The sequence below is a fragment of the Lissotriton vulgaris genome, chromosome 2_1 (genome assembly GCF_964263255.1).
Source record: "Lissotriton vulgaris chromosome 2_1, aLisVul1.2, whole genome shotgun sequence".
Classification (NCBI taxonomy): Eukaryota; Metazoa; Chordata; class Amphibia; order Caudata; family Salamandridae; genus Lissotriton; species Lissotriton vulgaris.
In genome coordinates this window covers 404,258,851-404,282,931 of record NC_141687.1, presented here as the reverse complement: position 1 = coordinate 404,282,931, position 24,081 = coordinate 404,258,851, and the positions used below count along the sequence as shown (strand labels likewise).

At 46.0% G+C, this 24,081-nt stretch overlaps 1 protein-coding gene across 2 annotated transcripts in view; it reads right to left on the bottom strand.

The window, feature by feature from the left end:
• Positions 1–24,081, bottom strand: part of NBEAL1 (neurobeachin like 1) — a 916,399-nt gene that overhangs the window by 504,009 nt on the left and 388,309 nt on the right. For both annotated transcript variants that reach the window (XM_086955272.1, XM_086955273.1), the window contains 3 exons: positions 17,887–17,972; positions 17,336–17,425; positions 9,050–9,218 (listed from right to left, as the gene is read on the bottom strand). In XM_086955272.1, coding sequence (XP_086811398.1) covers positions 9,050–9,218; positions 17,336–17,425; positions 17,887–17,972 — 345 coding nt within the window. The remainder of the gene's footprint in view (positions 1–9,049; positions 9,219–17,335; positions 17,426–17,886; positions 17,973–24,081) is intronic.

The window sequence follows — 24,081 nt, the reverse complement described above, 5'->3', positions numbered from 1 at the left end:
CTCTCCGCTGGGGATGAAGGGTTCTGAAAAAACGTAGGCAAAGTTATAGTCTGGTTGACATGAAAATCAGAAATAACCTTGGGAAGAAATTTAGGGTGAGTACGCATAACAACCTTAGCAGCATGAAATACAGTATAAGGTTCATTACAACACAACGCCTGAATGTCACTCACCCTGCGGGCCGATGTAATGGCCACGAGGAACGCCGCCTTCCAGGACAGGTGCTGCAACGAAGCCTTATGAATAGGTTCAAAAGGCTCCTTCATCAATCTGGACAGCACCACATTCAATTCCCATGAAGGCGAGGGAAGCCTGACAGGAGGGAATACTTTCTTCAAGCCTTCCAGAAAGTCTTTGATCACAGGGATCTGGAAAAAGGAAGTCTGTGAAGGGCATTTCCTGTAGGCAGTCAATGCAGCAAGATGAACCTTAATGGAATGGACATTAAGGCCAGACTGCGCCAAATGTAAAAGGTAAGGAAGGATGACATCTTCCTTGCAGGTCGTAGGATCATGGTTCTTAGACTGGCACCAGATACAAAACCTCTTCCACTTGTAAGCATATGAAGTCCGAGTGGAAGGTCTCTTAGACTCCTTCAGTATGTCCATGCAATCATCGGGCAGATTCAGATGGCCATATTGCACTATCTCAGGAGCCATGCCGCCAAACTCAAAGACGAGAGGTTGGTGTGTAACATCCGTCCCCCGAACTTCGTGAGAAGGTCCGGCCTGCACGGCAACCGAATGTGAGGAAGGAGAGACCGGTGAAGTAGGTCCGTGAACCACCACTGCCTGGGCCACTCCGGGGCGATGAGTATCATCCGAGCTCTGGACCGGTCCAGCTTGATGAGCACCGCCGGAATCAGGGGAATGGGAGGAAAGGCGTACAGAAAGTTGTTCGTCCAGTTGATCCATAACGCATTCCCCAGAGTCCCTTGCTGGAAGTATCTGGAGGCGAAGTCTCTGCACTTGCTGTTTTCGGCGGTGGCGAACAAATCTACGTCTGGAGTTCCCCACCTTGCGAAGACTTCTCCTAGTACTTGGTCGTTTATGACCCATTCGTGGTTTTCCTGCAGCTGTCTGCTCAGTGCGTCTGCCTGAACATTCTGCACACCTGGTAGATGGGTGGCCGTTATCGTCAGTCCTCTGGCCAGGAGCCAGTGCCAGATCGTCTGCGCCTCCTGCGACAGGGTGCGCGATCTCGAGCCCCCCTGCTTGTTGAGGTAATACATCGTGGTGGTATTGTCCGTCTGTACAAGCAGAGAGTTGGTCTGGAAGGACGGAAGAAAGGCCTTCAGCGCCAAGTGAACAGCCCTGAGTTCCAGGAAATTGATGTGATACGTGGTCTCCATCGGTGACCACGTGCCCTGAATCTGTAGAGTCCCGGAGTGCGCTCCCCATCCCAGAAGAGACGCATCCGTCACGACAGTCTGCATGGGAATGTCCTTGTGAAAGGGAACCCCTCTGAGGAGATTCTCCGCCGAACACCACCACTTCAGAGACTGAAGCGCATGCAGCGACAGTCGAATCTTGTCGTCCCAAGATCCTTTCCTCTGATCCCACTGGTTCTCCAAGCACTCCTGCAACGGTCTCATGTGCAGCCGTGCGTGTGGCGTCAGGAAGATACAAGAGGCCATCGATCCCAGTAGAGAAGACACCGTCCTCACTGTTGTAGATGGAGTCGTCATAAGAGCCTGAGCCTTCCGAAGGAGTGATAATCGTCGCTCTTCCGAAGGAGACACGCTTGCTGACAGCGTATTGATGGAGGCCCCCAAGTACTGTATGCATTGGACCGGAGTCGGGACAGACTTGGCCATGTTGATGTGCAGCCCCAGCTTGTTCAGGAGAACGCACGTCTTCTGGAAGTGTGCTCGTGCTTCCGAGAAGGAGGATGCCTTGATCAACCAATCGTCCAGGTAAGGGTAGACGAACACCTTGTTCTTCCTCAGGTGTGCTGCTACCACCGCCATGCACTTCGAGAATGTTCTCGGCGCAGACTTCAGTCCGAATGGGAGTACTGTGTATTGATAATGATTGGTGCCGACTTGGAACCGCAGGAACTTCCTGTGTTTGTGTGCAATGGGCACATGGAAGTAAGCATCCTGTAGGTCTATAGCGCAAAGCCAGTCTCCCTGTTGCAACTGAGGATAAATCTGATGCAACGACAGCATGCGGAACTTTTCTCTGCGAATCCATTTGTTTGCCTGTCGCAAATCCAGAATGGGCCTGAACTCGTTCTTGTCCTTCTTGCGAACCAGAAAGAACCGGGAGTACAGACCTCTTCCTCTCTGAGACAGAGGTACGTCTTCTATCGCCCTTTTCCTCAACAGGACATCCGCTTCCGCCTGAAGCTCGCGCAGCTGAAACTGCGAGCCGACCGGGGGAATGGCCGGAGGAGGGCTGGTGAACCGAAGACTGTATCCATTGCAAACAATATTCAGCACCCACTTGTCCTGAGTAATTTTTCTCCACTCTGCCAGAAAAAGTTGTATGCTTCCCCCTACCGGAGTGGGTAACGGATCCGGGGGAAGTAAGTTCCTAGGGCCTAGACCCCGCCTGGCCCTTGGGCGCTGGAGCCGACTGCTGGCCTCCCCTGCCCTTCTGCCACTTCTGGAACGGCTTACGGAACGGCTGCTGCTGTTGTGAGTGCCCCGAAGCCTGTCCTCGTCCACGGCCTTGTCCGCCGAACCGCCGTTGGAAGGGGCGGTACTGCTTCTTGGTCTCTTTGGGCTTCTCCAGGCCCACAGCCGTCAGCGTTTCTGCCTCCGCCTTCATGCGGGCCATTTCATCATCCGCATGCTTCCCGAAGAGGGTCTCACCGGAGAACGGTAGATTGGCCACCCTCTGCTGTGCGTCCGGTTTCAGGGACGTAAGCCGGAGCCAAGGGTGGCGCCGTTGGTTGATCCCGTGGCAAAATCCGTGAGCCGCCAACAGGGAAGAGTCCGCAGCCGCGCTGATTATCTGGTTGGCCACCAGCATCCCCTCACTCAGGACTTCCATGAAGTCTTCACGCTGCTCCCGGGGCAAATGCTCCGCAAAGCGCTCAAGGGAGTCCCAGAGGGCGCGGTCGTAGCGTCCCAACAAAGCCGTGGCACTTGCCGCCTTCATGGAGGTAGCGGAAGTTCCACAGACTTTTCTCCCCGCCGAATCCATCCACCGAGATTCCTTGTCCGGGGAGACCGTGGAGGTCGGGGTGGTGGCATGCTGCTTGCGGGCCGCCGTGACGATGACGGAGTCAGGCGGGGGCTCAGCTCTCAAAAAGGCCGGATCCGAGTCGGGAGCCCGGTACTTCTTTAGTAATCTCGACGGAGCCGCCCTCGTCACCGCCGGGGTGAGAAACAGAGCCATAGCCGGTTCTTCCAGGCCCGGCACCAGGGGCAGGAGAGGACGAGACAGATGCTTCTGATGTAGAGTCTCGAAAATGACCGATGTCTTCGGCGTAGGCACTGTCAGGAATATGCCTAGGTTCGCCGCGCCCCTCACCAGGACGTCCTGAAAGGCAACCAGGTCATCTATCGGGGACACTCTGGTGTCCGGTGACCCCGATAGGGTAGGTGAATAATCCCTGGTCCCTGAGGACCTCGTGTGTGAGTGCGATGCGTGCCTCCTATGGCGGTGCCGCGATCGCGTGGATGATCTGTGCCGCGATCTCTCCTTCCGCCCAGAGCGAGAGCGAGACCTGCCAGCTCGTGGGCGCTCCTTCGGTTTACGTGGGGGGGTCTTCCGTGGTTCATCACGGGGTTTCTTCGGTTCCTCCCGGGGTTTTGGTTTCGGAGTCCCCTTAGGAGGAACAGGCAGGGACGGCAGGGAAGTGGACCTCGGCGGAGGCACCTTCGGCTGCGGTGTGGGCCCATGCGGAGGGATCGGAGGTGGAGAGGGATCTCCTGAAGGCAGCGGTGGTTTGGGTGGAGGGTCCTCCTTAGGCACGGGGGGAGGAGTAGGAGTCCTGGGCCAAAACGGAGTGTACACTTCCTCGTACACCGAGCCCGGTGATCCCTTAGGCGAGGGGTGCGGAGAGCCATCCCCATCAGCAGGCGACCTCTTCCTCTTGCGACCTCCACTGGACGCAGCGTGACTCCTGGGACTAGAGTCCCTTTTCCGCCGTTTTGGAGAGGGTGACCTACTCCTAGACGCTGACCGCTGTCTGCTGGACGCAGAACGACGCTTCTCCGGCGTCGAATGACGTCTCCTGGACTCCGCGTCGAACGCCGTCTCCTCGGCGTCGACCCTCTTCTCCTCGGCGTCGAACGCCGACTCCTCGACGTCGACCTCCTCTTTCGCGACCTCTCCCGTCGTCCTCTCGACGTCGGGCGGCCCGCCCTCGACGACGAGCGCCGCCGTCTTGATGATCCCAACGTCGAGGAGCCCCTCGACGTCGATCGGCGGTGTCGCCTCAACGGCGATCGACGGTGTCGCCTCGACGACGACCGACGGTGTCGCCTCGACGGCGCCGCTTCGACGGCGAGCGTCGATACACGTCACTGTGCCTTCGTCGACGGTAGGAAGATCTCGACGTCGACGACGACGATGACGTCGACGGCGGCTTCGACGTCGGCTTCTCCTTCGCCGTCGAGCCATCACGCCATCTCGACCCGGAGCCCCGGGGAGAAGGGGAGCACGCCGTCGTCATCCCTCTCGACGCCGTCGTCGATGCCATCGACGTCGACGGAGAATGGGACCGATTGCTGGACATCCTGCCCCCGGGGAGCCCCCCGGGGGCCTCAGCAGAGGCAGAGGGAACCTTCCCAGGCTGCCTAGACCCACCTGCAGCCCGCAGACGCCTATCCTCCAGGCCAGCCAGCCTGATCTTCAATCTGTCCCTCAAGGTCCGAGCAGAAAGCTGCTGGCAGATTACACACTCCTCAGGGACATGATCTTCCGGAAGGCACACGATGCAGACCTCATGGGGATCACTCTTGGCCTTCTTCCTCTCACATGCTGGGCACTTCACAAAAAGGGCAGGCATTTTGGAGCCCCAAAACACCTAAAAACAGCACAAAAGGGAGAGGAGAGCACCAAGAAATAAACTGTAACACTTTTAAAATTCAAAAGTGCAAAAACAATTCCAATAAACCCTTGAGAAAGGGAGAGCTCAATGCCAGGGTCCTGTAAGCAGGAGCCGGAAAAAAGAACTGAAGTAAGAGGGACCTGCTATGCATTCTGGGATACTGGGAGAAGTTCTGGAAAGTTCTCTTAAAGGCACAGTATCCTATTTAAGCCACATAATGGCAGCCTATGGGGCTTGTCTGTCCCTGCCTTCCTCTCTATCATTCCTGAGTCTTTGACTGGGGGAGGCAGGTTTCTCTATGGTAGAAACTAGCAGGCTGTACTGTGTGTGGTGAATTTTGGTGGAATTTCTAGTTGAAGTACTGGACAGTGAAGCCTGTGGATATAGGCTGCATTATTTGTCTTTAAATTATCTCTTAAGTGTCTTTGCAGTTTCTGCATTATTTTGACAACTTAAGAGATTATTTTTGATTGCCGGGGTCCACGCACATGGGCGGGACTATTCACTAGATTATGACTATACACCGAGATCCCCTACTACAGAAGCACGCCATAATTATGGAGTGCCGTTAGAAGGGAGTTTAAAAAACTGTGTGCATATTTGGGATAGTGACAATAGTTGTCAGCTGTGCCAAAAGATAGCCCTACCCCTGTGCTTCAGTGCAACTTCCCTTCACAAACTGAAAAGGTCACTGCGTCCAGGAATCGCAGCCTTGGGAGGTATTATGGAAATGACAATGCCTTCTATCTATGTTTTGGGTTTTAAAACATAAGTACATAAGTACAAGGGAACTTTTAGAGAAGCATCTAAAGGCACTTCAGCACTCCGAGTGGGTGGAGTGGTGTCTGGCCCCAGGGCATGGTTGAAGGATTTTCTTTGCTCCTGTGGCCTTTAGTACAACCAAGGTTATTGAGTGTGGAGTTCAAGTGAGTTAATCTGGCTTGCCCCATGGCAAAGAAAGGGATTAAATACCGATGTGATGTTTTTGCTAGACTCATGTTTGGGTGCACCTACTGACTGAGCAGTAAATAAAAATATTTGTCTTTCTTAAAATAATCCACATGTGGTATATGCGCCTGGAAATGTTGAAAATGCTTTTGATAGGGTAATGCACTATAGCTACCTCCAAGTTCTCTTAAACTTAATATATTCCTTGTAAAATAGACCTTACATTTAACGTTTTTTAAATAAGCAGATTGAACTTAAAGTAGATTAATCACTATTTCCTTTTCCTATACTGTATTAGTTGTAGCATTATCTGCAGCCAATTTTTTTATTGTTGTGATTTTTATGAGAAATCAAAATATGATAGCATAGAGGCTGCCACTGCATAATGTCACTCTGTCTCATTCGTCTCTCATTCTGTGTGCATTTCTGAAAAAGGAGGGGTCAAATGTTTGACACTCTGGGTAGTGTGTATGGCAAGAAGCTAAAGATCCTTATCTCACTGCTAGTGTTGGTGCCCCTTACTAGCCAGTCAGGAATGTATATGTAGTGGGGCAGCGGGCGGAGATCATTCCCGAAGACATAAGTGGGTTTGCCTATGTGTGAGGTGGAAATCTAAGTATACACCTGAGCTTTGTGCAATAACCAGTGCCCTATCCTTTGGACTGTGCATGATGTGTATATATATATATATATATATATATGCACCCTGTTTGGAACAATTTAGAAATTTGATCCTAACAGATTATGATAAATGATACTAAGCTTTGTACTTGTTAGACTCTCATCCGAACTTTATGTATATATTGTTGATAGTTTATTTTTTGTCATCAACAATACGTTTTTTTTTGTTTTCACTGTTTAAATATTATCACTTAATTATTTTCACCGCAGTAATCACTGAGGGTTTGTTTTAATATTATGGGCACTGGGAGCATGTATTGATTTAGTCCATTAGAAAGTATAATTCTCTCATATGAATTCTGAAATCCAGTTTACACATTATCAGGTACTGGGGTACCAAGTCATGAGATTTGAAAGTTGTAAATATCGATGTATATAGATAGATTATATGTAAATTAGTGTATATAGGAAATTTGTATATAAATATATATATATATATTTTTCTACATGTTTATACTTTCTTTCTAATTTTGGTTGGAGTATTGCTCCAACAATGTTATTTGTCATGACTTTAGAAATCTGGAGCAGAACATGTAATAGCAATGGTTTATGCATTCATGCAGTTATATTGTTTTCAGTGCCTTTCAAGTTTTATTTAAATTTTGGTGTGCACTTATGTAAAACATCGATAGTATGTTTTTTATGTTTATACACCATGTGATTCACAATGAAGGTGGAGCATCACGTAGCCAAAAAAAAGTGTATAAAAATGTTTGCTGACCAGGTGTATGGTGTGTGATCAAGAGCACTAGTTGCTCGAAACGCGTTCCCTGAGAGGTTGAAATATTTGGGTCCGTGTCTTCATTGCAGGAGTGTGCTGATTGAAGATTTGATATATATATATATATATACACTTTCCAAAACTCCTTCAGCCCTATGGAAAGAGAACAGCACACGAGGGGGCAGTTTACAGATGTTTTTATTGCCAGCGCAACAAACGCGTTTCGAAAGACTCTTTCTTCAGTGTTTACACACCACACTGAGAAGCACCATTTTAAATGCCATTCCTTATCGACAACAACACTGAAAACGGACCAATCCCATAATGCTGTATAGCGAGCGCTATAATACTGGTGTTCATGTACTTGTCTCTGATATTACAAATGTATACATCATATTGGAAACAAAACCAATTCCCATATGACATGGTATAATTGAATGTTTAATGTACAATTAATTTTGTTATAACTATTCCCGCCATGTATCGGCATATTCCAGACTTATTCTGCCATATATCGGCACATTCAGCTATTCTGCCCATGCAGCGCAGAATTCTCCAATCGTTATTTCATAAGATCAGGCATTATACCTGCATAATACTTAGATAGGGAACACAATATAATAACTTATTATAAGATATTCAATTATGTTGAGATACTGGCAGGTATTCACAATTGTACATGCATGGTAAGCCGTAAATTAGCACCCGCTATACTTGACTTCCTCTGCCATAAGCTTTTACATAGAATACTCATCAAGCCGAGTATCGGCAACAACGTTGTGATTACATCTCTATTTTAAAAGAAGAAATCATTTTCTCATACAGCTTCCTTACTGAAGGAGTCTTCCAAACGCGTTTGTTGCGCTGGTAATAAAAACTGCCCCTGCGAGTGCTGTTCTCTTTCCATAGCGGCTGAAGGAGTTTTAAAGCAGTTCTTTTTTGCCTGAAAGTCAAACGAGACACCATCGCAGCGAGCCCTAACAAGTGCAAGATGAGAAAAAAACGAAGAACTGCGTGAGACGAAAACTACCGTGGGGCGGGACTTCCGTTTCCTGCTGGAAGCTCGCGCCCACGGAGTGACTAGCCAGAAGAGGAGCTGTGGTGACGCGGGGCTCCCATGCCCGAGGGAGAGCCCCACGGTGGTGGATGAAATTTGGAGTGGTGGTAAGTGGGTTTTAGTTGTAGGAGGTAGGAGGGGGAGGGGAGAGGGGGTCTTGGTGCACTCGTGTGTGTGTGTGCGCACATGTGTGTATGTGTGCGACGGGGGGCTCGGTGCACTTGTGTGTATGTATGCAACGGCGGGGGGGCTCGGTGCACGCGCGTCTGTGTATGTGTGCGGGGGGTGTGTATTTCTGTATGTATGCATGCATGCGTGCATGGGCGCTCGTGTGTGTATCTCTGTGTGTGCGCATGCGTGTGTGTTGGACCTTCCCAGGAGGCAGTAGATGGCCAAAGCGAGCGCGTTCGCGAGCGCGTGGCCCGCTCTGATCGCCATGCGCGTGGCCAGGTCCTGTCTCCCGGAAAGCTGCGTCGGTAACAATAGGTCTCTGGTGAGACTGCGCTTTCGCGCGGTAACGCCACGAGACCTAAAAAGAGGGCAATGTCACATTCCAATGTGGTTTTGAACATTGGAGACTTCCTAAAGGTCTTTAAAACCCAGTTAATTTTGTTTGTCTACCAACTAAATCATACCTGAAGCCTTTGGTGAAGAAAGCAAAACCCAGTCTCCTTCGACTGGTGTCGTTACATCAGCCACTGCAAGGTCACCATCCATTTTCTCAGGAGCATGTCCATTGAGACTGCTGATCTGTTCCAGCAGTGGAAACAGCACATTCAACCCGCCTATACAATTTATCATATCCTGTAAAAAAAAAAAAAACATTTTGACAACTTTTGAAAAGCATGAACAGTACTGAGTAGAGCTTCAAGAAAAATATGAAGAATTAAAGGCAATCAATGGATAAAATAGAATGCTCTCATAGATTAAATAAGAAATACCACATATTCCAGATTACTAAATTGCATAAATAGAGATTTTGAATAAATTAATTTCAAACAGCGGTAGAAATACAAAGATCTGCCAGTTCAACCCCAGACAAATTTTTATAATAAAAGGAAATTGCTGTCCAAAAATCATTGGATAGAGTTGTATTTTTTATTTTAAAAATTAGTAAAGTATTGCGAATTAGCGATATAATCAGATGAAGTTCATAAAGGTTATGTTTAGAAAAGAAGAGGGAATGGTGCCTCATTCAGCTATCAGTTTGGTTTTCAGAAAAGAAAAAAATAGTTATTTCGCACAGATGTTACCTTTATTAATTTGATAATTGGTTTTCTTCACTAGCTTTCAAAACTTCATACATCTCTTCTTTACACTGGCTAAAGAAATGACCTATGTGGCTCTGGAAGCTGGTATACCCATATTATGTATTTACCTACCTAATAAAAGCATTCTCTTTGGATAATCACTTGTTAAAAATACCGACCTAGGAAGATGATCCCACAGATTCGACAAGTTGCATTAGGAACTTGGGAAAGAACTTGGGAAAGACTTCTAATAATTTACAGATTAATGGACATGATTTACATCCATCGTCCTCTACAAAACATTGGTTGAAAGCTGCTCTTCAGACTTCGTAGGTGGCACCCACCCACCAATTTCAGCTTTGCTCAAGCAAATACTAGCTTCTTTCTGTATTGTGAGCACTCCCTTTTTTAACAGCAATTATGAACAGAAAAAAGTAAAATAGCAAAGTACAATTGTAGCACAGAGTATCATATCAAACATTCCAATCAACTAATAAAAGAGCGGGGAAGGGGGATGGGGAACGGGGAGGGATACATGGAACGGGAGATAAAGGGAAATATTCAGGAGTAAAAAAAGGAGAAACATAATACAGATCCCTCCTCAAGAAACCTTCAATAGACTCCAAAGAGCCCCAGAACTACCATCCCATCTCCCTCCTCCCATTCCTCACCTGTCCTGGAGAAGGCCATCAACCTCCAACTCACCAATCATCTGGAAAAAAACAAACTGCTGGATCCACCCCAATTGAATTTCAGAGCCAACCACAGGACAGAGACAGCCCGGACTGCAGCAACAGATGACATTCAAGCATTACTTGACAGAAGAGAATCAGCCCCCCCCAGCCTCCGATATCTCTCTGCAACTTTCAAAACCGTCTCCCACCACACACTGATTGACTACGCCAGATTGGAATCACAGGAAAAAGGGCTCAGATGGATGGCATCCTTCCTCACGGGACGCACCCAGAGAGTTTGCCTCCCTCCCTTCAGTTCGCAACCCAAGCACACCATCTGCGGGGTTCCTCAAGGCTCATCCCTCAGCACTACCCTCTTCAACATCTACAAGACATCACTCGTAGACATCGTCAGATAGCATGAGATCAACATCTCCTATGCCGACAACACTCAGCTCGTCCTCTCACTCTCAGCGAACCCCACCTTGATGAAGACCAAGTTCCACAACTGCACAAAGAATGTCTCAACATAGATGAAAGACAACTGCCTGAAACTCAACACGGACAAAAGGGGAGCTCTGATCTTCGGCAGACACACCGTCCTTTGGAACAACTCCTGGTAGCCAGCTGAGCTCGGACCTACCGCCACGCTGAAAGACAACGGCTGCAACCTTGGCATCATACTGGACAGCGAACTGACCATGAAACATCAGGTCACTGCCGTCGCTTCAGCCGGCTTCCACATGAACTGCTTGCTCAGCAAAATCTTCAGATAGGTACCCAGAAGCACACAAAAACTATGACGTAGACCCTCATCACCAGCCGGCTCGACTACAGCAGCACACTCTATGCCAGGCACCTCAACCATACTGAAGCAAAGACTCAAGACTATCCAGAACGCAGCAGCTAGACCAATCCGCAACCTGACTAAGAGGATACACATCACCCAGCACCTGAAAGACCTCCACTGGCTCCCCGTCCAGAAGAGATGCCAGTTCAAGCTCCTGCCCACACCTACAAAGCCCTCCACAACCAATTGTTCACCTTATTTGTGGTTTGCTCGTTATATGATATCCTGGCCAGTTTGGTAAGCATTCGCCTTTTGTAGGCAATGTAACATGTCTCCAGGGCCTGAGAATACACATTTTGTCAGCCCTCTGTGGAAGTTTGCATTTAAACCTGTAACATCATGAATTAAAGCTGGGTGAATGGATGGAGAAAGATGTAATAAGTGTATTTGAGTCAATTCTGACCACGCATCTCGACAAAATTGTTGAAGCATATTACAGAGCCATAAAATATGTGATATGTCACAATGTGGTTCAGTGCCTCTCCAGCATGTCAGTGGGCAATAGACCGACCCTATTCAAGCATCATGGCGACCAATACCTTAAGAGTAGAACTTTGAAATACAAGGATTTCATCTTAGTTTCCAGAATAACCTTGTCATGAGTTTCTAATACGGGGAAAAAGAGGAATAAAATGCTGGGGACTGCGATATCTTGAAATAGCTAACATTTAGGATGTGAATATCTTCCCCAAGGAGTAGGTGAAACCCCTAGAGCGCATAAATACAAGAACAGGCATAGATATGTAGGGTAGACAGTTTGACAATGCTATATGTTTTTCAATTAGATGAATATCATTCGATATGAACAAGATACAAAATAATTATTGCCAGTATTTGTTTTTATTTAAGCAATTAGGCCAGCCAACACATGTTTTACTACTAGTGCTGGGCCATAATAGAGCCGCCGGAGGTCTCTACACCAGCAATTTCCCAACTGCCTACGAAAGATGCTCTAGGGAATACAGGAACAGATGGAGAGCAACTCTGTCAAATGCCATGGTGTATCTGAACGAAGTACAATAAATGTCCCCCACAATTAGCATGCGCGGTCGCATCACAATATAGTCATCGTACATAGTCTTGACTAAGACTTGTCCTATCAAGGGTGTAGAAAAAGTATCCTTCACTCAACTATGTCAAAATCCTTCTCCACCTCCAACAAGTGGATCAATGCTTTGTCCTGCTGATCCTTACTGAGTCATAATACATGCATCAGAGTATGCATATGGTTCTTGGATACATACCGTATCACAAACCCACCTGTGATTCATGTATTAAAGAGAAAAGTACTTTTTTCAATCATGTGGTCAGTATTTTTGAAAGGATTTTCAAATATACATTTATAAGAGAAATGCAACAGTTGAGAGGGTATTTCTTAACCTTCGAGAGACACAATATCATTACCTTATTGGATCTACGCAGTGAGCCAGGTATTTCAGCCTCCTTATAGATTTTGTAAACCAGTAGAACCAACAACAGAACTTTTAATAGTCTCCCAAGAACCCATATTCCCTGTGAGAATGACATGAGGACAGGGAAGAGATAACATGCACTATTTCCCTTCTCAATAATTTATCGATCGAGTATGGCTCTACCCTCTGAAGAAACGGAGGGGCGTGCCAATTGTTGCAAGAATACATCCTCCATTTTGGTAATGTTAAGTTGCTCAGAGTCATTGAGGCATCCAGCAGACCTTTCGGTGCTAGTCACGTAATGCGTTTCACAAAAGCCACCTGTCTTCCTAATCACCAAGATTGCACAATGCGATTCCCACCAGTTTAGCAATGCTGCCAGCAGATGGTCAGCCTTCTCTCTTCTCTCACTGTGTCTTTATTTTAGCTTTATTTGAGGGTGTTCCGCAAACAGTGTGTTCAGGGCCGTTTTTGCCACATCCCCTCTTATTCTCTGATTGGGAGTCTGAGCCTGGTTATAGAGCTATTTCAAGTCTCTGAATTCCTGTTTGAATTTTTCCTGGTGCTCTGATGCCATTATTTTGGCTAATGCAGAATCACACATTAATTGGCCTCTCCATGTTGCCTTCCTCACTGCCCACATAATCTGTGCAGAGGTAAGCGATTCTGCATTATAAGTGATGTGTTCGTGTTTGTGCCCTTAATTGTTTCTTTTTCATCCATACTCCATTGCTATCCTACACCGTTGCATCATATGTGCATTTAATAAATTAAATGCCAATAAAAGGTAGATCTGAGTATGATTTGTCAACCCGCCCACAAGGATATTGCAGGTGCATACATCCGACAGCACAAGGCCCTTACAAGTAAGTAGTCCATCCTAGACATTAAATCCATGTACACATGACATTAAAATATAATCCTGGAGGGTTGGTTTTGTCAGACTCCTGATATTTATCAGCTTATGATGTACCATCACATTGTTACCAACTGCCCTATCATCCCCATTAGCCCAATCTATCAGGTTGATCTTATCATATAAGAGATTTAGGACAACATTCTCATCACAGCTTATTATAGTTTTAGTATCACCAAATTCCAGAAGAGTCTGGACAGATGAGCAAAAGGCCCACTGGCCTACACTGGGAGCTTATATTGAGCCTATAATAACTGTGATGGTCATAATTTTCACATATTGGCCTTCTATGTCTGTCCAGGTTGTTGGGCAAAGAACATTTAATCAACATGGGAACTCCACATTTCCTTAAGCAGCTCTGTGTCTATGGCTGTGCACCCTGCAAGTTTTCTGTACCAAGTCCACCCAATTACATCATAGTTTTAATGTCTGCAGACAGATGCGTTTTCTGTAATAATGCAATGTCTGTATGTTTCGTGTGCAAATAGTGCAGGACTTTTCCCTGCCTTATGAAGAAAGAGACAATTGACGTAAAGGGAGATCACATTTAGGGGCATCTTTAGTGTCACTGTATTCATCTTAACTTAATAAGCTGTGTCACTATGCTAGAAAACTTTGAGATCCACAAAATACATTCTGCTTAGACAATGTATTGCTAGGACCGAGAAGAAGCACTAACCCAGACAAATGCCTTTGGGCTGTACTTTGCAGCAAAATGGATCTGCTAAAAAAAATAAGTATGGTATATGAGATGCAGAACAGATTGCATGCTCTTATTCCTCGGACTGAAACAGGGGGTGGAAGAAAAGGAGCGGTGAGTGGAGAGAGAGACACAAAATATAAATAAGGATGAAAATGAAAAATAAGTACAAGCAACTCAGAGAGGAAAGGAGGGAAGGGTAAGAAAAGAGGAGGAACAACATGATTTAGGTAGGTAAAGAAATTCCAGGTGGGAGAAAACCCCAACCGGGCTGTAAATCCTAAGTCTATAATTTTTTTTCTGGTGCAGACTAGAAGTCGACCTCGAGGCTGATTACAAAGCAAGGTTCGCACTGAAGAAAGAGCAGGGTGGCTAGAGATGGTTATAACATAAATAAGAATGGCTACTAAAAAATACGATCAGAAACTTTGATGAGGGGACTAGCTGCAACCCCAGAGTTCAGATAAAGGATGTAGAAATTGTTCAAAAGATTGAGCAAATATGAAACGTGCAAAAAATAAAGTATTGTGGTTAAGAAGGCATAGTGAAGAATATTGGGTATAATGCGTAAAGTGCTATAGAAGGAGACACCACCAAAACATTGCTTAACTAGTGAACCACTTTGTGCCAGTGCTAAATGTTCTATGGAACTGCAGGTGAACCAGGATCTATAAAAGTAATGCAACATTATGATGTTACTAAAAGCGAGCACTGCATTGCATTTCAATGGCACATACATTTATACTTCTGGTCTGAAAGGCGGTCAGCAAAATAAACACGTTGAACGGTTACCAAATTCAACAGCAACCTACCAATTAATTAGACTATCACTCCCTTGTGTAAATGGGAGATTAACATATTCAGCTGGCAAGAGTCAGCAAATACTTGCACCTATCCAGGGATCGCCTCGGGAGGAGATAATGTTCTGCCTGGATCTTCTTGAGCATCAGAAGGCGACTTAAATCCACTATCTTTTTAAGGCTATTTCAATCAGAGAGGCGGTGAGATCCACAACCGTAGCGTCAAACTTAACTGACTGATAGCCACCAGCTCTTTTAATTCAGCTTCTATATTTGGGTCAGAGAGTGCAGTGGGGTGCTGTTTGCTTATAGATTTTACTCCATAGAAACCCTGATGAATAACAGCTGGTATTCAGTGCTTGTGGATGTCATTACCTGAATAGGAATTAAAGGGATTTATTAAAAGCACTCTTCTCATCCCAACATACTGTGGAACAGTAGAATAAAGTTGTGATATATGAAATCTACCCTCAAAACGGAGGATACAGGGTAGTAGGCCCACTGTAGATCGTTAGGCTATACCGATGAGCTCTATTTTCACTTCCAATGTCCAGCATGTAGAGTCAAAATCTCCCACTAGTATAAGGATTTCACCCCTGCAGGGCTTTGCGAGTCTGAATCTGAGGCAGTAGCCTCACCAGTTATACACCTGGCCTGGGTAATTCTTATGTTTGACCACTTCTCCCAGGTGGTACCGGTCAGAAGTGGGAGTGGCCCTACTGGGTATTTTGATTAAACTGAACTGGGACCCGGGCTTTGGGGTTCGGTGAGCACACGAGCAATCCTAGCATTTGTGTGTGTCCGGTATTAGTGTATCTCCTGGCTTTAGTTCCAATGCCCCAAAGCTTTAGTATTTAATGGTGCATAATGGAAAACTGCCAATAAAGGTGGGAATTCCTCTAGTGCCGCGCCTGCTCTCCCTGATACCTGCGTTCCATGAATGTGATCCTGGCCTGTGATCTGCTTTCTGCCTAAAGCTGCGGCTCTTTGTCTGCTGCGGGGGTGAGGCGGCCGAAGAGCGCTGTGTGCGGCGTTAAACCAGGTGGGACTACCGTTGACCTGCGTTTCACCCGCTTCTGCCTGCGTGGTGTTTCTTAGATTGCTATTTTGTAGTTCCATTTATTTCTATAGCATAGAAGCATTCATTTTCATCCACTTTTCCTACTGCTCAGCAGCCACCTGCTCACGACACCTGTGGCCACCAATCCTGTATTGCTGCTGTCACAATGTTGTGAACTAATGCTTCTTCTCCAATCTCTCATAACTGCCTGCGAGCAGGTTCTTCTCTCTCTCTCTGGCTACCTTTCTTTCATTACGGAAATAAATGGCCTAGAACACAGATTTGTAGGAATGCAAAAGGGCTTGATACTTTCCCAATACATTTATACATTACAATACATTACATTATACATTTATATTTATATTTACATTTATATTTATTCAGCAAACCTTACTCACTGATACAAGTTTATTATACATCCATGTCTCATCTTCTTTATTAATGCAGAAATGATTCTGCAGCTTAAAATAAAATAGAGATGTGCAACTAAGCAAAAGAGTCTAAAGCGAACTGGAGACACATTAGGCCTGTGGAGGAAGATCACAGTATAAATGGTCACGTAAATTTCTACTTTAAATTAGTGTCCTGCTGAGCTGCCCTTTGATAGATCAAACAGTGGAATAACACTCTGTTGACTCACCAACATCGTAATATTGAATTGTTGTTCAATGTTTGAAATTGATTTTACTGGGTCAATGTTATATGTTATATCATTTTATATATTTAGGTAAAAATATCACTTGATACGAAATATGGGCAAGGTATGGCTACCTAAAAGAAATAATGTTAAAACTTAGAACAAAACATTTTCTAGTTGATTTCAAACTTTAAGGACTAGGAGCACTCGCCTTTACCATGTTCAGGATGGTTTAGTGAGAGATTATCCCATATCTGGTGTGTATTCCTATTAAGTGCACATGGGTATTATGAAATCTGGAATTAATTGGTCTTTTGAAAATTATCTTTAAGGCGTCAAATGTTGGTATTTATTTGGATTTACCTGTGTACATTGAGTAACTGCTTAAGGAAAATGTAGTTGCCACAGTTGGGATAAGGCACCACCCTATATAGTTTCACAACTTATCTTGAGATGGTAAAGGACATGTTTCTATAGCAGGAAGCAACATTATACAAGCAGCAACACATTGTGCTTTGTGATATTTAATAAATACCTAGTCCACTGTCAGATCACATCACAAATACGAGATAAGAGCATTCATGTCGCTATGCAAAAAGCATAAAAAATGCTAAATTCCTACCTTGATATCCCAGTTTACAACCTCGTGTCCTGTTAATCGGCCATGTAAGAGATTGGGAGACAAGTCAAGACAGATAGGATTTCTGCAGGCCTGAAAATACAGAATAAACTTACAGTTCATTATGAACTTGCTTTCACTGCAAACTAATTACACTGCTGACATACAAAACTGCCTGGAGAATACTGAGGCTATTCTAAAGGGGACATTTTCAAATTGAGGCCTGTATGCCAAGGTACAATGTGTATGCTCCATAAATCCAACAGTAAATTCTCAGTGAGCCCAGTGTTTACAAGCTTTAACACATCTTAAGCTTCCATTTTTCAAACTTTGACACATTTTACAGAATACTTAACATGCCTGTGCATTTATTACGCAGTCTGAGTTTGTGCCATATCTTATCTATGTCTTGTTTTTAATTAAAATGTGATACATGGTTACCTAGTGAAGTTGGTTAAGAGAACAGTACATTCAAAACCTTAGATTTAACAATTGGCTTCCATTTATTTCACAGCATATAGTCAGAACTTTTGAAAAACAGAATCAAGAAGTACCTTTGGTGTGTAGTGAAGAAGGACTTTACTGGGTAGATCTGCCAACTCAGCCTCATTGGTTTTCCAGGGACTCATGCAGTTTGGACCTGGCGATAAAGTTCTGGTTTACCATTCAATGATTTAACTGCAGGATGTTTCATAAATATTTTTAAACACATATATACAACCCTTGACAATACTTTTATGAAGTGAAAAGGAAGCAATCTACCAGACGCCAGTAAAAAGATTCAGAAGGCTAGTTCATGTTACACACATCTTTGTTTAACTTGCAGGTCAACGGTTTTGAGCATAAGAGGCTCTGACACATCATTCTATTCAGTTTGATTAATGAGATATACATTTGCTGAGTAAAAGTAAGGTATAATTCTTGGCAGATAGTTGCGATTTATGTATTAACAATGAGTGGCATCACTGAAATAGGCTGTCTTGTTTTTTCTGCTCCTCGAGTAGATCAGCTGCAGCATGCTGAACACTGCAAAGCTAAGGGAGACCTTTAAGAAATACCTTATGTGTAATGATATACCAGAGGCTTTACTTGGTATGTGTCTGTTCCAAACAGTCATAGAAACATATTTTTTAAATATATAAGGAATTTACAGGGTTCGATGCATCAACAGGAGATTCATATAAGCATATTAAATGGCGAAAATCGAAATGGTTTCTTACCTGTTTGAGTAGTTTTGCCGCTTGGAGAATTTTCAGGATTCACATGCTGTGCATTTTTCTGCCATCTAGTGGTTGCATCCAGGATTCTCGACTGCATTAGTAGTCCTTCTATTTTCTCTCTTTTTTTGTTGCTGTTGGGCGTTGACTGTTACACCATTTGGTGCCCAATTCAGCCTCTTCTAATGTCATACGCCGTTCTTGGAATTTCCCATACGTTGTTGCGATTTACAGATTCTTCTTTTTTAAGCTCCTACATCTTCTGGGGAGGTGGGTGAGAAGCCTGTGAATCCAGGAAAATTCTTCAAGCTGCAACACTACTCCTACAGATAAGAAACCACTTCGTTTTGCAGCTTGAATATTTACTGGAGCCACATGCTGTGCTTAGATTTTGTAGCAGTTTTGTATCCTTGTGGTGATTGGGTTGAAGACAGGGTCAGCTTGTAAATAAATGTTTTAATACTTTTGCCCCACTTAAGCTACCTTGTGCATTCGCGCAAAATGCAAGTCCAGACCTGGACCGCGCACAGCTTGAGGAACACTGGACCTCCCACACCTGCCGACACACCGCCAAGTGGCTCCTGGACCCTAGACACAGAAACAACAGCTGCTGCACTTCCTCCACTCGATCAACCAAAGGACACGTCACCTGCCGCCACTGTCGCTTCTTCTGCAGCACAGGACGGCCAGCCTGCACTGGATCCCGCGTAACAATCATCCATAAGACCAACAAACAACCCTGAACTGCTCCTCTGCATCCAGCTCAACGCTCGTTCCCTCTGCATAGATTCCACAGAAATCTAGGACACCATCACCGCCGTCTTGCCTGATGTTGCCTTCATCACCTAAACGTGGCTCAACCCCTCCTTGACCCCAAAATCAGCATCGCAATACCAGCCAGCTACAAGATGATACACCATGACCACACCAACAAACACAGCAGGGGTATTGCCATCTTCAAGTAAACCCCCCAATGCACCATCACTAAAGACGACCCTACGGCTCTCATGGAACATCTCAACTTCCAACTACAGACTGAAGCCAAGACCACGACAAGAGCACCCTCATATACAGACCCCGGGACCCTGCCCAGCCTTCTGAGAAGCCATCTCCAATCTCATTGCCCCCATAGTCATCGACTGCTTCCACTATGTCCTACTTGGCGACCTCAATTTCAACATTGACAACACCAACTCACTCACCTTCTTGGAGAACCTGAACAACATTGGCCTCATCCAACTGGTCGCTGAACCCAGGGATAAAGTCGGACACACAGTTGACTCTATTTCACCTCCAGCTACAGAATCAAATTTAGCCACGTCACAAAACTCTCCTGGACTGACCACACCATCAACAATTTCACCATCTCCAACGCCCAGCACACTATCACCAAACATTACAGCTATTCCAGCTCCTCCCACCACAACTGGGGCAAAATAAAGTCAAAGTGGGTACTGGCCCTCAGCCAGGCCCGGACTGGCCGATGCGGGCACCGGGCAATCCCCCGGTGGGCCGCATGGTTGGGGGCCGGATTTGGGCCCCCTGGGGGCCGTTTTTGTTACAGGGCCGTTTTTGCAGCTATGCTGCAGAAACGGCCCTGTAACAAAAACGGCCGAAAACCGGCCCTGGCAGAGCGCGCGGTCAGCGCCCCCCCCCCCACTCACCCCCACCGGAGGGGGGTAGGGGTAGGGGGGGGCCGGCCGAGCACTTTGCCAGGGCCGGTTCTGGTTCCCAGTCCGGCCCTGCCCTCAGCACCACCCAACCCAAAGCTGCATCAGACCTTGAGCAGGCCGTGCAGAACTTCTCTGCATGGATCACCAAATGCACTGACAGAGTCGCCCTGTTGAAACCAGCAAAATCGAACAAAACCTCAAAACAAGCCAGCTGGTACACCGCAGAGCTCAGAACTACCAAGCGCAGATTGAGAAACGATGGCTTGTCTCAGGAATCCCTCCGACAGAGTCACCTACAATGCAGTCATCAACAACTACCACCTGAGCAGCAAGGACTTAGCCATCACTGCCCACATCGATACTGCGGCCAACAACATGAAGGAACTGTTCAAAATGGTCTAGGAATTCTCCAACCCGACAACCACAGAAAGCACCGTCCACCCCTCTCAAGAACTCTGCGACACCCTCTCAAACTACTTTGACAGCAAGACTACAATTTTGACCCAAACACACTGCTCTAAATCTCAGTAATCTCGGCCAACCAACGCACTCACCAGCCAAATGATCACCACCTGGTCTCCGCTCACCACTCAGACCACCATGGCCATCATGTCCTCCATCCACTCTAGGGTGCCCAACCTACCCCTGCCCCCACCGTCCCTTTAACCTCAGAACCAACCCAATCAGCAAAGAACTCACCGGCATCATCAACACCTCCATCTCCACAACAGCCTTCCCGGACAGATGGAAACACGCAGAGGTCAGACCCCTTCAAAAGAAACCCTCCGCTGACCCTACCCAGCCAAAGTACTCAAGAAAGCCATCAAACAGCTCACCCAAAACCAGGAACAAAAACACATACTTAACGCTTCAAAATCAGGATTCCGTGCCAACCACAGCAATGAGACCATGCTGATTGCTCCGACAGATAACATCAGAACTCTCCTAGACCGAGGAGAAACTGTGGCCCTGATCCTCCTTGATCTCTCAGCTGTGTTTGATACAGTCTCCCACCACACCCTCATAGACAGACTTCACAACATCGCAAACAGAAAAACGCCCTCAAGTGAATTGCAGCTTTCTTTACCAGCTACCACCCTTCATCTCCGAACCCAAGGACATCGTATGTGGCGCACCAAAAGGATCATCTCTCAGTCCCAACCTTTTCAACACCTACATGACCCCCCTCGTAGATGTTGCCAGATCCCACAGACCCAACATAATCTCTTACGCAGGTAGCACTCAACTAACCCTCTATCTCACAGAGGACCCCTCCAATGCAAAAACCAACTTCTGCGATGTCATGACCAACATAGCCAACTGGATGAGAGACAACTGCCTCAAACTCCACTCCGACAAGGCAGAAGTACTCATCTTCGGTACCACTTGCAGTTGGGACCACAGCTGGTGGCCAGCGGAACTCGGGCCAACACCCCCTCACCAACAGACCATGCATGCAACCTAGGCATCATCCTTGGCGACGAACTGACCATGTAACGATAAGTCAATGCAGTTGTATTCTCCTGTTTCCACACCCTTTGCAAGCTCTGCAGAATCTTCAGATGGATCCCAGTCAACACCAGAAAGACCATCACTTGGGCAACTGTCACCATGCGCCGCGAATATGGCAAAGCCGGCATCTCCACCCAGCTCCTCAGGATACTCCAGACCACACAGAATGCAGCAGCCAGACACATCCTTGACCTTCACAAACTGACTCACATCACCCTCCTGCCTCAGAAACCTTCAGTGGCTACCCATCCAGAAGAGAAGCCAGGTCAAGACTCGCATGTAGCCTATAGAGCTCTACACAATCAAGGACTTACCTCCATCAAATGAACTTCCATCTACCTGCAAGACACCTGGCTTCTCCTCACTTGAGCATGCCCACACCTCCACATCAGATGCAGCCGCAGAGGGTCCGCTCCTTCTACATCGCTGCAAAAACCTGGAATGACCTGCTCCTCCACCTCTAAATAGCACCCTCTCTGGCTGACTTCAAAAAGAGACTCAAGACCTGGCTTTTCGACAGAGACAAAGCATCCTCAGTGTACCGATACCCCTCGGGGTAATAGTGCTGAGCTATACAAATGCTAATTGATTGATTGATATGTCTATGCAATAGTGCTTTTGGAACATGCACACTGATGACCAAGTAGCTGGCACACAAATATCCTGCATTGGTATATTTGCCAGCAAAGGCTATTGTTGCTCCTTTTTTGCGAGTTGAGTATGCCTTAGGCTTGATTTGTAGTTGTATCTCCACTATTCAGTGACACATTTATATTGTTTCCGTGATCCATTTCGAGATGGTATTCTTTTTCTTCTTCTGTTATTGTCCACAAATGAAAAAACAGTTGCTTTCACTTTTTGATTGGTTTTGTTTTCTCCATATATTGGGATTGCTACTTTGGCATCTAGTGTGTGTAATGCTCCTTCCGCGTAAGTTTTTGGTTCTTGGAAGAAACTTGCTATTTTAATTGATTGGTTCATATGGAAATATGAGATTACCTTGGCTAGGGAATGTGGGTCTATCCTCAAAACTATCCTGTCTTTGTGTATTTGCATGTATGGCTCTTGTATTAAGCACTTGCAATTCACTTACTCTTCGAAGAAATGTTGCTGCGATAAGGCAAGCCATCTTCAATGTGATAATTTTTAGAGAAGCCTTGTGAGGTGGTACAAAAGGTTCTCTCATTAATTGTGTTGGTGGAGCTATTCGTTTTGCCCCCTCCAGACGTATTTTGATTACAGGTGTTTTAAAGAAGCTCCTTCCTATATGGCCACTCATGTAGTCCACTATCGCTGCCAAATGTACTTTCAATGAGGCATAAGTTAGTTTGCTCTTGAGCAAATACGAAGATATTGAGTATCTTTCCCATTTGTCCGTATAGCATTTACTTGTTGTCGAATTTCTTGCTTCTCTTGTGTTTGGCCGAAGATGCACCAAAGGCAAGCCCGTCAGCGCCCATCCGCGTCTGGCCGTGGTGCCCAGTGCCAGTCCCCCTAGTCCTTTCACACAAAAAAGCATAGATACAATCAAATATTTGAGGGATGCCATATTGGCTCTTAGGTACAATGTTCCCGGCACGACTGCTCGCCAGTTACCTGACTTCAACCAGACAGGAGGTCCTAGACTTCATGCGGCTAGCAACCCAACTGTTACTAGGATACCTGCTCAGCAACACATAAAAGACTCCAGCAACAATGGAACAACTATATCTTGTATGCTACTTAACACCAGATCGCTGTTTAACATCAACTGGAATTCTGTGATTTAATACAGACACAAAGAGCAGACGTGACACTTGTCACAGAGACATGGGCCAACGCCAGTTTGGGCATAGACATTGTTGCTGCCACTCCCCCTGGTTACGCGGTTTATCGTCTAGATAGACAATCACAAAAAAGGGGAGGAGGTGTGGCAGTTTTTTACCACGAGCTCTATAAAACTAGTTTTGAGCCATTCATCTCGCCCGGTTTTGAAGTCGTAGCTTTTTCTGTACAACATGTAGACTCACAGGTTATCGAGGGATTGTTATACCAATTGAGACCAGGGTTTTTAGGTGAGGGAAATACTGGGCGCACTGCTCACGGGAGTAGTAATAGTGCTATTAGGGAAGGGTGCATGCAGGTGAGGGGACAAAGGTCCTAAACCCCTCCAAAAATGTGTGCCGAGACACACACTATGTACATAAAGAAAAACCTGTTGCACACCAAATAAAGAGAGTACAGAAATGATGTCTCAATGGACATTTAAGAGTTCAAGTATCCACATTTGAAGAAAAGGGAGGACGATGGGTAATGCGGCTCCTCTTTTATTGTTATGGATGGCCAGCCGACACGTGTTTCGTCGCAA